General features: G+C 35.6%; 1 protein-coding gene across 1 annotated transcript in view; it reads left to right on the top strand.

Annotated features, from left to right (window-relative positions):
- Nucleotides 1-14,120, top strand: part of LOC150090213 (uncharacterized) — a 184,786-nt gene that overhangs the window by 134,455 nt on the left and 36,211 nt on the right. Inside the window, exon 13 of the mRNA XM_090390206.1 lies at nucleotides 7,433-7,472. Coding sequence (XP_090246332.1) covers nucleotides 7,433-7,472 — 40 coding nt within the window. The remainder of the gene's footprint in view (nucleotides 1-7,432; nucleotides 7,473-14,120) is intronic.

The raw sequence follows: 14,120 nt of genomic DNA, 5'->3' as shown, positions 1-14,120 counted from the left end.
ATGACATTGTGATCATAAGCCACAATCCCAAAGAATTAGAGGAAAATCTAATCAGTTATGCACAGTTAGTAAGGATTTTGGACTAAAGATGAATATGGCTAAATCAAAAGTAATGATGAACAAGTATGCCACAGAAAGGGATATAATGATTGAAGGAGCAGTAATTGAAAAGGTGGAGTCATATACTTATCTGAGACAAGTCATTAGCTGTAATAATGATAAATGGCTGGAAGTCAAGAGAAGAATAAATTTTGGATGGATAGTATACTGAGGAGCAATATCCCAATTTGTCTGAAAAGTAAAATAATGAGCCGGTGTATACTTCGCACCATGGCTTATGGAAGTGAAACTTGGTTACTCACCAAAAGAATGGAAGAGAAGCTAAGAACTACACAATGAAGAATGGAACAAATTATTTTGGGAATCACACTGTTAGAAAAGAAGACAAACACATGGATTAGGCAGCAAACTCAAGTAAAGGACATTCTTATCAAAACTAAAGAACTTAAATGGTCTTGAGCAGGACACATAGCTCAAATACATGATGACAGATGGACTAAGAAAATAACAGAATGATACTCCAGAGATTCTAGAAGAAAACCTGGAAGACAACAACGGAGATGGAGAGATGAAATTCATGAGTTTGTGGGTAGTAAATGGATGGTCGTTGCACAAAACAGAATGAACTGGAAAATGAACTTAGCACATTTATGGGAAAAAGAGAAATGAAATCCTGCAGATCATCTCATTTTTGCATTCTTGTAATGCCAAACAACACAAGGTTGAGAATCGCCACTAGAGAAAGGCTCCATTACCAAGTTGTGATCTGAGGCACCTAAAGAGGACCACTCATCTTGATCGTGTACTTATACAGGTTGTTTGTGAGAAAAAGATCAAGTGTATCGGCTGTGAGGTTAGGATTAGCATTAGCATTAGCATTAGTAGAGGCATTTGATGCAAGAAAGCAAGCTTATGCAGCATCAGCCAAAAAAAAAAAAAAAAGTAACATAAATAAATAAAAAAAACCCACTTCCACTTCACCCCTCTGTTCGTTCGAAATACCTGTCCAGCTGAGCCTTAAACTTATTTAGGCTATCAACTTCCACGACAAGGGATGGAAGTCTGTTCCACCCACCATTGGATTGTCTGGTATGTATATGAACAATCTGTGCAGGGTGATTTGTAATTGCAAAAGCCTCAGCATCTTGAACTGCTGGGTCCGTGTTAATAGAAAACGTAAGCCAGCTGGATTGTCAACATTAAAATCACTAAGGAAAAGTACCTCACTGTTAGGAAGGTTGGACCAGAGAGAGTAAAGTTTCAAAGAGAGGATGTTAGAGAGTTCCAAGTGATTAGTGGAGTTTTGAGAATGATAGAGGCAACAGATGAATTTGATGGAATGTGGCTTTACTAATGACCTAGCACAGATTGTTCATTTACCTACAAGAATACCGGACAATCGCAATCATACAGCCAATACGCTTGATCTTTTTCTCACAAACAACCCTTCTAAGTACAAGGTTGAAGTGAGAGGTCCTTTAGGCACTTCAGATCACAACTTGGTGATTGTCTCTTCTCCAATGGAGCCTTTATCTCATGGCTATTCCCAACCTCGTATTGTTTGGCATTACAAGAATGCAAAATGGGATAACCTGCGAGACTTCTTTTCCTTGGTCTGATTACTGTTTCAAAACTTCTGATGTCAACGTTTGCTCAGATCGTGTCAGTGAAATTATTCTTGCAGGAATGGAATCCTTTATCCCACACTCCACTTTAAAATCTCGTCCTTTATCTAAACCTTGGTTTTCCAATAAATGTGCTAAGGCTGTCCAAGAGAAGAATGTTGCATATCGTAACTGGCTTGTTTCTAATTCTTCAGTTTCATTTTCTGCCTACACCAAAGCTCGCAACAATTGTAAAGCACTTATTAATCAGTCCAAACTAGAGTTTGAACAGGCTAAGAGTAGAAAACTTGCTTCTTGCCGTAATGGTAGCCGAGCATTCTGGTCTCTTGCCAAAGCTATTGGCTGCAACTTTTGCCCATCTCTGCTCCCACCTCTGTCCAAACCAGATGGTTCTGTTGTCACTTCAGCCAAGGATAAAGCTGACCTGCTAGCATCCCATTTTTCTTTGATCTCATGTATTAATGATCTTGGTAAAACACCTCCCACCATTCCTAACACGTTCCATTCAATGCCTCCTGTGGTCTTCCGTCAAAAGGATATCAGAAGGATTTTGATGAATCTTGATGCTAAGAAAGCTCCAGGTCCTGATGGTATTTCTCCACTTGTTCTCAAAACCTGTGCTCCTGAACTTACTCCTATTCTTTGCCGCCTTTTTTCACTTTCTTATTCCAAAGGTGTTTTTCCTTCTGCTTGGAAATTTGCTCATATCCAGCCAGTTCCTAAAAAGGGTGACAAATCCCTCCCATCCAATTATCGTCCCATTGCAATTACTTCTACTCTTTCTAAAGTAATGGAGAAATCAATTAACCGCCAACTCTTAAACTACCTAGAAACCTTCCGTCTGATCAACGATTGCCAGTATGGATTCCGTCAGTGTCGATCCACTGGTGATATTCTGGCTTATGTTACCCATTTATGGACTAATTCAATGGAAAGGTTCGGTGAAACACAAGTAGTTGCTCTTGACATCTCAAAGGCTTTTGATCGTGTTTGGCATAAAGGTCTTCTAAACAAGCTTCCATCTTATGGTTTGCCAACTGTTTTTTGTAATTGGTTATCCAGTTTTCTCTCTGATCGCTCACTGGGGTGATGGTAGATGGCTCTCTGTCTTCTAACTTCTCCACTAATGCCGGTGTCCCCCAAGGTTCAGTTCTTTCCTCCACTCTTTTCTTCTTGTATATCAATGACCTTCTTCCATTGACTGGAAATCCTATCCATAGTTTTGCCGATGATAGCACATTGCATTCAACTTTCCATTTTGAGAAACCTTGTCCAGCTCAATCAGCTTCAAGTTCTCGAAAATCTGCTGCCAATTCCTTAAATGCCGATCTTCAGGTAATTCTCCAGTGGGGCAAAGACAACTTAGTTGATTTCAACCCTTCTAAAACTCAATCTTTTCTTATATCTCGCAAAAAGGATTCTTCTGCTCCTATGCTTATCTTTAGTGACACTCCGATTTCTAGGCAAAATGATATCTCTTTTGGGATTACCCTGACTTCTAATCTCTCTTCGCACAAGCACATTACAAATATTGCTTCCTCTGCATCTAAAAAACTTGGTTTTCTCTTTCGCTCTCGGCGTTACTTTTCTCCCAAACAGCTGCTCACTCTGTATAAATCGCAAATCCGCCCTGCCATGGAATATTGTTCCCACATCTGGGGTGGTGCCCCCAAAACCTCTCTCAGGCTTCTTGATTCCATTCAGAAGAGGGCAGTTAGATTAATTAATGATTCATCTCTAACAGAGTCTCTCCACTCGCTTTCTCATAGACGCACTGTTTCTGCTGCATGCCTCTTCTACAGATACTTCCATGGGCACTGTTCTTCTGAATTGGCTTCTATAATTCCCGCTGTCTCTTTCAAAACAGTCCGAACACGTGCCGCCACCAGCCAACATCCATTTACTGTCCAACTTCAAACCCACAGAACCAACTTTTCATCTTCCTCATTTATTCATTCAACTGCCGTTTTCTGGAACAACCTTCATACGTATTTCCTGAAAATTACAATCTGCAGAAATTCAAGTCCAATATCAACAAATATCTTCTTTCGTCTTCTCAACCTCCAACCCAAGCACGGTACTAAGTACTATAGGTTATAATACCTCTCGTGTTTGGGGTTCTCATAAAAAAAAAAAAGAGAGAGATTTTAAGCCAGAGGAGATTCCAAATTACTCAGTCTCTAACAGGGAATATCAGAGTGGACATATGCACAAGAACCACCTTTGAAGCAAAAGGAATCATACAGTAAATAATTAGTATAATTGAGATGAGCAGTGGTTAAATCAACTGATAACAGATTCTGTCAAAAAAGTACGTGAGGTTTGGCAGACTTTAAGTGGAATTGAACATCATTGAGATTGGAACTGAGACCACATATGTTTGTGAAATTAATGAGGAACTGTTTGGGAGGTTTAGATATTTTTACAGATAAGTTTGTTCTGTTAGTTTGATAATTCATAATGTATTCAGTAGTAAGAAAAGGTGGGGGAGGACATGCTGTACGAAGTAATGAAATTTTTAGATATGGCATATGGAAGGCAAGAGTATGCCAAGCTCCTAGGCATAATGAGGCATCAACAATTCTTCCCCACCCCCCCACATACACAGTACTCAGACTCCCTCCAGTCACCATCTGGCAGAGTAGAGGCAGCGAGATTATACACTAGCACAGTGTTTTTCAACCAGCGGTGCCACGTAATTTGGGTTTAAGTTACTTTTTTTTTTAAATTTAAGTATTTATTTCATTATGAAAAGGTACATCCTTATAATTATATTATTATAATAACTATCATATAACATTTTTTAAATATATATACAGAGAGAATCAGATCTAACAGGCAGAAAATTGAATAGGGGTACCACAAAATAAAATAAATTACTTAAGGGTGCCATTATTAAAAAAAAAGGTCGAAAACCACTGCACTAGCAGACTGCACAACCACCAGACCAAACCTATTAGTTTGGTCTGGTGGACTATCTAGCAGCCAGCCTGCAAACTCTGTTTTAGAGCTGTACCCTCGAAACGTAAGGAAGATTGTTTTTGCCATGATTTCCATTATAACCTCAAAAGACATCAATCATACTGCATGATGGAAGAGATGGGGGCTTGCCAGAGCTTTGTCTGGAGGCTAAACATTGGTTTGAGCACTTAAAATCTCTAATAAGTAAAGTGATGGTGTTGCCCTGGTTGATGAGTCATCTATCACCTAATATTGCTTGGTAACACGGGGGGGGCAGCATTCCTCCATGTGGTGTGAGCACCACACCTCGGACCCCTACTTACGTTCATTTGCACCTGGGTGATCACCTCCAGTATACTAGGTGCCTTATTTCAGGACTTGCACATGGGGGGTTATACCCCATGTGCAAGTTAGGGATACTAACAGCCCCACCATTGTGAATGTGCAAGCAGAGGATTTTAGCTGTCACAGATTGACTGAACTTTGCTGAAATTAGGTCCACTTGACTTGAGTTCATCCAAATATCAGTTCCATCAGTGTTTTAGACTCCCAGGTAGCAAACCCAGCTTGGCATACATGAGAGAATGTCTGTGACAGCATCGAGGATCTTTTAAATATATTCTTATTACGAATCTATTTTCAAAGCTGTTAAAGTCCCATTCCCAGTTGGAAAAAAAATTAATGACGAAAAGGATTGTACATTATTGATGTATTTTAACTTCTCTTAATTTAATGTTAATTTAGCCTGTTAGCAATGGACAAATTAGTAATTCAGCCCTTTGAAAGGAAACAGCAGTGCAGTACTGTTCTAGAATGTACGGGAGTTCAGTAGTACATGTATGTGAGATTTGAGTTGACTGTGATTTCAACCCACATGCCTGATTAATTTGGTAATGTCCTTGTGTTTTCTGTCTTGTAAATTCTTCTGACCCTAGGTGGCCATCTCAAGGGTGTAGACAAATGTATTTAACAATTGAAGATTTTCACATTGTAAAAATCTGCATTTGTTGAATCATAAAATCTATAAGGAAAATAGGGTATGATTCTAGGATTAAAAAAAGAAAAAGGAATAACCTTGTTTGCAGTTATGTGCATATAGATTAAATAAATAAGAAATAAATTGACTAAGACAAATAAGAAATATACAGTAAACCCCCGCTATTCGCGGGGGTTACATTCCTGAGAAATTCCGCGAATATCGACAATGCGAATACTGAGTTATTGCTCACATAAAGGGATTCCGTTCCAAAGTATGAAATATATAAGAAAAACTAGTCTAAAATTTTGTCTATGTATGTATTATACGTACATAGTCATAATATGACTATGTACATAGACAGTACATAGTGAATTGCAAGCATATGGCAAGAAATGAAAATAAGAAACAATTTAATATTAAATGTAATATTTATTAGAAATTTCAAACAAATCTTTCCAACCAGCACCTTTGCTAGCTAAAAAACTTATCCCTCCAGTGCTATCACCAGTTTCGCTAAAGTATTGATAAAGGAGTTTTGCCTTTTCACGAATGATGAGAGAACTTAACGGAATTTTATTTTGAGTTTGGTCTTCTATCCACAGATTTAAAGCTTTTTCCATTTTTTTCGGTTTAATATCACAAGTTACAGAGCAAATTTTTGAAGCAATTAGCGCGTTTTAATAGACACTATGGCGGATTTTTTCTTCCGATTTGTCTAATAACTCAATTTTACACGCTAATGTCATCACCTTCTTTGTCTTTTCGCATTTCCATTGTTATTCTTAGCCATATTTTTGTACGGGTTAGAAAGAACTTGTCCACAATAAAGTCACTTTCTTCTGTTAACACGCTTGAAAAAGTCTGTTTTACACTGCAAAACGATAGATTTATCATTTTTGTAAGCGTATCAATTTATAAATTGATAAATTTATTCAATTTATAAGCATATAAATTAAAAGCAAACGATGAAACCTTCCATGACAAGCGCATAACACATACTAAACAAGGATTAGTGAGAAACATCCAAGCTTGCGATTTTGTCACCCCTCTCCCCCCACCCACTGAGCGCTGTTTTGACCAGAAAAGATTTTAGCCACACCTATGTTTTTTTACAGCGGAAAATGTTCACGGCGCTTTAAAATTCACATTTTTTTTAGGTTTCATTTTATATTACATCAGCGACCGCGAATATAGATACCGCGAATAGCGGGGGTTTACTGTATAGTACATAATACTACAATACTTGCATAGCAAAATAATCACATTAAGATTAGTAATAAGACCACACAGAACTGTACACTTTGTAACAGTCTTTTTCATTTCTCTCTATTTGCTTGTCTCAGTTATAAATATTTTTTTGCAAAATCTTTTGTTAGTCAAAGTCAAGGCTCCTTATTCATATAATCAAAATTTATTTTAAAGTAATTACGAAATTAAAAATCTCAATAGTGTGTAAGTATGACTTAATTGTTGGTAAATTCTCATTGTTCACATGATGTCACATTATTTTCATTCATTGATATCTGTTATGATGTGCAATTAACATTGTCCATTTTTATTATTTAATTATTTTAAATCCTGTAAAATGAAGTGGTATATAACTGGTCATTATGTTGTAGAATTCATAGTAATATATATTTTTTTAAGATGACAAACTATGTAGTTTGATCCTTATTGCAAACTAATAATAATATATAAATATATTGTTTTGAGGAACTTACATATAAAAGGTCTACAGCAAAATTGACGATAACACACACACACATACATATATATATAATATTTTTTAAAAATGTTTCCCTTCCAGGGAACAAGTTCTAGGCAAGGCAAAGTGTGGCAAGGACAAGGTATGAAAGCTTTTAAAATTATCTTAAATTTCCTCTAGCATTTTTGGTCTCTGTTAAGTTATTTTACACTAGACTTAAGTTACTGACATTTCTATTCTATCCTATATTTTAGCATATACATGCATTCCATAAGATATCCTACAACCTTAATAACGAAAATAAAAGTGCATAAGTTAAACTAACGTTTCTTCCTGCTTGTGATGAATAAACTGAAAAAGATTTTTTTTTTTCTGATTACAGACTACAGCACTTCTCTTTAAATTGAATACACTATCATTAAAGCAGTATAGGTGGTGGCCCTGCAGGAAAAAATGCAGTTTGTGTCTTGGTTAATAAGATATTTAGGTTTAAAAGAATTTCAAAGTGACATCTGGCAGAGACCCACCTTTACATCCATCTGTTTTTAGGTGCACAAAAATTTCATGGAGATATGCGTATGAATGTCATTCATCATTCCAATTAACCTAGGATTAATGAAGAAAATATTGAGCATATGTGGTGGTGTTTCAGTGTTTACCTGTAAATCAAGCAGGTAGCCACTGTAGTTACAATCAGAGTAAGAAATTAAAGGAAGAAATTTCCTTTCTTCCTATTTTATTCAAATATTGTCATACTTTTTTTTTATTACACATTTTGATTCAACCTCTCCAGAAAGGTTTTTAGCCTTATCCATACCAGCTCCATCTTCTTGAAGTACAGCACAATGACAACACTTGATGGCTCATACATTTACAAGCTGATAATGATGGTTTCTTGAATAACATTAGATTTTCAGATGAATCTACTTACCATGTTTCTGGACAATCTCTGCATAACAAAGGATGCTGAACATGATAGCCTTAAAAGTTGATGTGTGGTATTGTCTTTAAGTATGATTGAATAATTGGATCATTCTTTTTTGCAGAGCAAATGGTCAAACCCAGCAATTATTTTGATATGCTGCAACCAGTTTTTTATACACAGCTGGCAGATTGTCAGCCTGTAGTGATGTCAAGCAGGATGGACCACTTCTGCATCTAGCCAAGATTGTGCATGACCTGCTCAGTGAATGTTTTCCAGATCAGTGGATTGGCATGGTTGGTCCCATTCCCTAGTTCCCGGTATTCCTTGATGTGATCCTCCACTGGATTTTTTCCTATGGGGCTATGTTAAAGACTTAGTTAATTGAAATGACAGACTTGTGAATAGGTGTTCTGTCCTCGTGGAAAAAGACTCCTTTACCATGTTTTCCTTGACATTTGTCTTTGATGTTTTCTTGCAAATGCTTTACAAGGTCTGTATAATATGCCCGTGTGACTCTCTGGCTTAGAAAGGTAATCCACTAGCAACACTCCATCAGCATCCCAAAAAATTGATGCCATCACCTTGCCAGCAGAAGGGATTGACTTAGCTTTTTTTTTTGGAGAGGGAGAAGAGCTATGTTTCCACTGGTTTGGACTGCTCCTTTGTCTCTGGTGATGGACCCATGTCTCATTCATGGTTTTGGCGCCTCCATAGCCAGGAGCAGCAGTGTGTACCACACGCTTCTTGATTAGACTGGGGTTCGAGCCCGTGACCACCAAATATGGAAGATGCGGAAAGGTCAGAGAATGACCACCGCATATCCCCAGAGCAAAATGGCCTAAGTTGCTAATGCTCCTAAAAAAAACCAAATAACATAACATAACATTCATGGTCACAAACTTTTCAAGGAAATTTTCTTTATGTGAATGATCTTTTATCAACAATTTTTTAGGACCCACTGTACTAACATGTTTTTCATAGTGAGAAGCTCTATACACACGTTCAGGTGAAATGCTCAAGCTGCTGGTAGCATACTGAACTGTCATTCATCAGTCACTTATAGACAGATCATGCACACTGTCAAAAACTTCTGTAGCATTGCATGTTGTAGGTCTTCCACAATGTGAGTCATCTTCCAGGCTCCCTCCTCCATTTAAATTCTGCTGCCCACTTCTTAACCATGGATTAGGAAGGAGCATTCCCCCCCATTGTTGTAACAATATCCTCATAAATTGCCTTTGGTGTTATTTCCTTTTTTTATCATATATTAGATGACTGATTTTGTCCATCTTTCCTCATCCACACAACTCTGTTGACTTCAGGACCTGTATTTAAAAAAAAAAACATTGAAAATTGCATGAAACTTAGTGGAATTTGAATAGTTATACATTAAGTACAAAAATTTCTAACACTGTACTGTACCACTACCCTTTCATACTCATGCTATGAATGTTTTATATCCCCTTCATATAATGGGCTTAGCCATTATACAAATGCAGTAAGATTAACTAGTTATTCCAGGACACCTATTGGTTCCTCTTTTCAGTGAATATTGACATAAAATTTAGCATTATACTAATTAAAACCAAGGAAACGAGACAGAGTACATATGTGGCATAGACAAACACATACAGTTGCTGATCTGATGTGATTTTTGTATATGCCATATGTATTTTGTGTAGTTTTCATGATGTTTTATTAGTGTAATTAATTAAAATTAGTGTATTTTAATTAATTTTTATGTGGATTTCCACTGAGAAAAATGCCCAGCAATTTAAGAATTCTTGAAACATTGCTGTATTTCTTCTTCAAGATGAGTGTTTCCATTTACAATGGGTTTCCTCAGCTACAAGTTATTTTTTGGTAGGAATTTTTCCCCCCATAAAGTGCGGTTTAAGTAAGGTGTCTTGGTCAGTTAACCCTTGGGCTGTCATGTACTCCATCCATCCATCCATCCATGTCCTCCTTGGTCCTCATCTTCTCCTTCTTCCAGGAGGTGTCCATTCCAGGATAGCCTTTGAATATTTGGTTTCTTGCATCTGTTTTACATGTCCATATCATGTTATGTTTTACATGTCCATATCATGTTGATAGTGTCAATAATATTCTTTTTTACTTCCATTTTCTCTCTTATGTCTTCATTCTGTTTTCTGTCTCTTCTAGAAGTTCTTGCTGAGTGTCTCCAAAAATCCATTTCTGTGGAGAGCAATTTGTTTTCCCCTCGTCTATTTAACGTCCAGGGCTCTATACAATAGAAGACATTGTACAATCGTTTGAAGCCGACCAGGCTAGCCGAGTGGGTAAAGTACCTGCCCGGCAACCCAAAGGTCGCGGGTTCGATTCCCGCCTCGGGCTTGGATCAAAGTACTGCAAAAACCTTGGGAGGTGCAATATGGCCACAGAAGCCGATGCGCCAACAACTACCAAATAAAAAAAAAAATAATAAAAAAAAACAATCGTTTGAAATATAAGTTTCTAAGTTTCTTTGTTTTATTTAGAATATTTTTGTTCCATGGAACAGAATTTAACATGCCAATAGCCTTTCTGCCATCTGCAATTCTCTTATTGATCTCTACTTGTGATGATCCATCACTTTGTAAGATTGATCCCAAATATTTGAATTTATCAACTTGTTTGATTTTAAAACCTTCAATATTTAAAATGTGTCCTGATCCTGAAGACATTTCAGTCTTGCTAAAATTGATTTTTAGACCCCATCGTTTATATTCCTCAAACAATTTACGACATGCATAGTCTGCATCTTCTAAGTCTTGTACTGTCGCCACCTGATCATCTGCAAAAACATAAATTGTGAATATAGATATTCTTATTGATCAGCAATCCTATTTTATTACCTTTTTTGACCAGGATCTTAGGCAGAAGTTGATATAAATTTTGAAAAGTGTTGGTGACATGCAACAGCCTTGTAATAAGCCTTTTGAAGTGTGGAATTCAGGTGACAAAGCTGATCCAACTTTAATTCTGCATCTATTATTCCTGTCTTGATAATGTTAATCAATTGTCCACCAATATTTGCCTCTTTCAGTGCTTTCCATAAGGGTTTTCTTGGAACACTGTCATATGCCTTTTCAAGGTCATGAAAATTATAAAGATTTCTTTTCCTTTCAATTGGCATTTTTCAAGGATCTGTCATACTGTTGAGATATGGTCTATACATGATCTCCCGGCTGAAAAACCACTTTGTTTTTCTGACACCTTGATTCGGGCTTTAAATGGTTACTGATCCATTTACCAAGAATCTTTAACAGCGGGTTCAGGATGCATATTCCTCTGTAATTTAACAGCTTTTCTGATCGCCCTTCTTATAAATTGATGTAATATATCCTGTTGTCATTTCTTTCAGTATTTCTTCTCCTCTCAGTATACCATTTAACAGTTTTTGTATCAAAACAGCCACTCCTCTTCTTCCGTATTTCAGAAGTTCCATATAAACTCCTACAGGTCCAGGCGATTTACCATTCCTTCCCTCCTTTAGTAAGAGTTCCGCTTCCCTAACAGAAACTTTTAAGCCCGAGTCTTGCACACCGAAATCCTCCACTATCTTGAACTCTTCCTGGTCTTCTTTTAAAAGTCCTTCATAGTACTTCATCCAGTCTTTCAAAGGCATTAATTGCAAACCAGCATTGTGTTTATTCTGTTTTCTCAAGTCTTTAAGGACCTTCTACGATTCCGCCTGATCGCTTGAAACTAGGGTTGCCAGATTTCTATGACTAGATTAAAGGACACTCAAAATTAATTAATGCTACCACTCTCCAACTCTCACTCCACTACCCTCCCACCCCAAAAAAAAGGAAAATTGAATGATTTTTTAGTTAATAATTAAACATTTTGTTTATATTTTTTAGATTTTGGTTTAAAAATTATAGTTTTCATATTGACTATAAATATTTGCAAATTTTAGTGTAATTTAAAATTTAAAATATTTAATGGTAAACCACAGCTTTCTATGGGGAAGGATATGGATTGATATATAAGGATAATGACGATATGGATGATATAAAAAGCATGAATTGATCCAAATATTTTAATGAAAATTTAGTGCATTAATTGACATCAAGCTAAAGTAATTTTAGGTAGGTGAAAAAAAGCGAAAAAAAAAAAAAAAAAAAAAATGTACTGGTTTAATAGCTAGAAATCATTCCCATTGAACATAATTTGTATTACTTCGAGCAGCCTTAAGAACTTTGGCATCATGTTTAATTTGCTCAGAAAAATCTAAACAATTATCTTTAAAATTGATGTAGATCATTAGTTTGCTTTTTATGAGTGAAACTTAACATCTATTTTGCCCATCCCTCCACTTCAAGTTCATTACATTAAAAATCCTTTCTGAAAAAACATACAAAATGACCTTGAAAATTGAAAGCTTAAAATCAACACTTCTCAAAATTAAATGCCATTGACTCGAAGTACTTGAACAAGTTTTAAATTTTTCAGAGGTTGACGGTTTCATAATTTGTTTTCAGTACTGAAACCTCATCAAATAAATCATTCATATCCAACTTTAGTTTTTCTATTAATTTAAAATATTCTGCTACTTCAACAAATGAGTCATAGTTAGGACAACCATTTTTAAAGCTTAATTTGCTGAGTTTCAAAAAATGGGTATTTTCATTAAAATTAAATTTATTTTCTAAATATTTCAATGCAGCATTATAAAATGCTTTGAAATCATTTATTACTGTGCTTTTAACTACAAGGTCTAATTTCTGAAAATGCTGATGGACTTGATACCCAAAAAATTCTTGATCAAGACGATTCTTCAGTGAATTTTTTAGATCATTCATTATATAAAAAATATCGCTGGCACACATTTCATTCTTTTCAATATCTTTTATTACTTTGCAAATTATTTTGATCGCATACATTGAGAAAAGAAAATATAATTCTATAATTATAGGGACCTGTGTTGAATTTTCATTAATTTGAAGGATTTTAAAAAGCTGTTTGGAACAGTCTTTTGGTTTGCTTACGAAATAAAGGCTCAAAGCCTTCCACGAAAGCAAAATTCGTTTTATACATGGTTGTAAAGAAAGCCATCTAGTTGGTTGGTATGTGACTTAAAATTTCTTTAAACTCTATTTCAGCAAACTCATGAAATTCTTTAAAGTTATCCCTTCTTTTAACTGGAACAGAAAAATGGCCATATATTTTTAAGACAGTATTTTCTATATCAATATCTAAATTACCAAAAGCATATTTAACTAAATTATGAATAATGTGAGCATTGGCAGTTTGCTTTAATTACATCTTCATTTAATTTCTTAATATTTTGGAATAAGGATTTATTACTTCCAAAATTGCAATTTGCATTGTCTGCACTGAAACTAGATACCCTTTGCCAATCCAATCCTAAATTATTTATGGAATTTTTTAGGCACTCAAACATTCCATCTGCACTTTCATCAGCATTTTCAAAAAAATCAACTAAATAATTTGTAGGACCATATTCTTTGTTGAAGTACTGAATTGACAAAGGAAACATTTTCATATTCTTTCAGTTAGAAGCATCAATCTTTAAACAAAAAAAAAATGGTAGATCATGATGTTTTAAATCGTCCAAAACAATTTGCAATGCTTTTTTTACCTAAAACATTACAAACAATGGCAGCAGATTTAGTTCTTCCACATGATATTTTTGGTGCAATTTTTGAATCATTGTAAAGTTTAGAGTTGAATTTCATGCTACAATCTAATGAGTTATAAGAATGGTGATGCTTAATTGAATGATAAATATGAGTTATTTCAGCTGCAGTAACTAAATCCTCTTCTTTCATATTCTTTTTCACAAGAAACCTATCAAGAAGATTTGAAGAATTTGCCAATTTGAGCTTGCAAGTCTTT

Source organism: Mastigoproctus giganteus, chromosome 2 (assembly GCF_048544385.1).
Source record: "Mastigoproctus giganteus isolate SK-2022 chromosome 2, ASM4854438v1, whole genome shotgun sequence".
NCBI lineage: Eukaryota > Metazoa > Arthropoda > Arachnida > Uropygi > Thelyphonidae > Mastigoproctus > Mastigoproctus giganteus.
The sequence above is the reverse complement of the archived record's forward strand: the minus strand, read 5'-3'. Positions and strand labels throughout refer to the sequence as shown.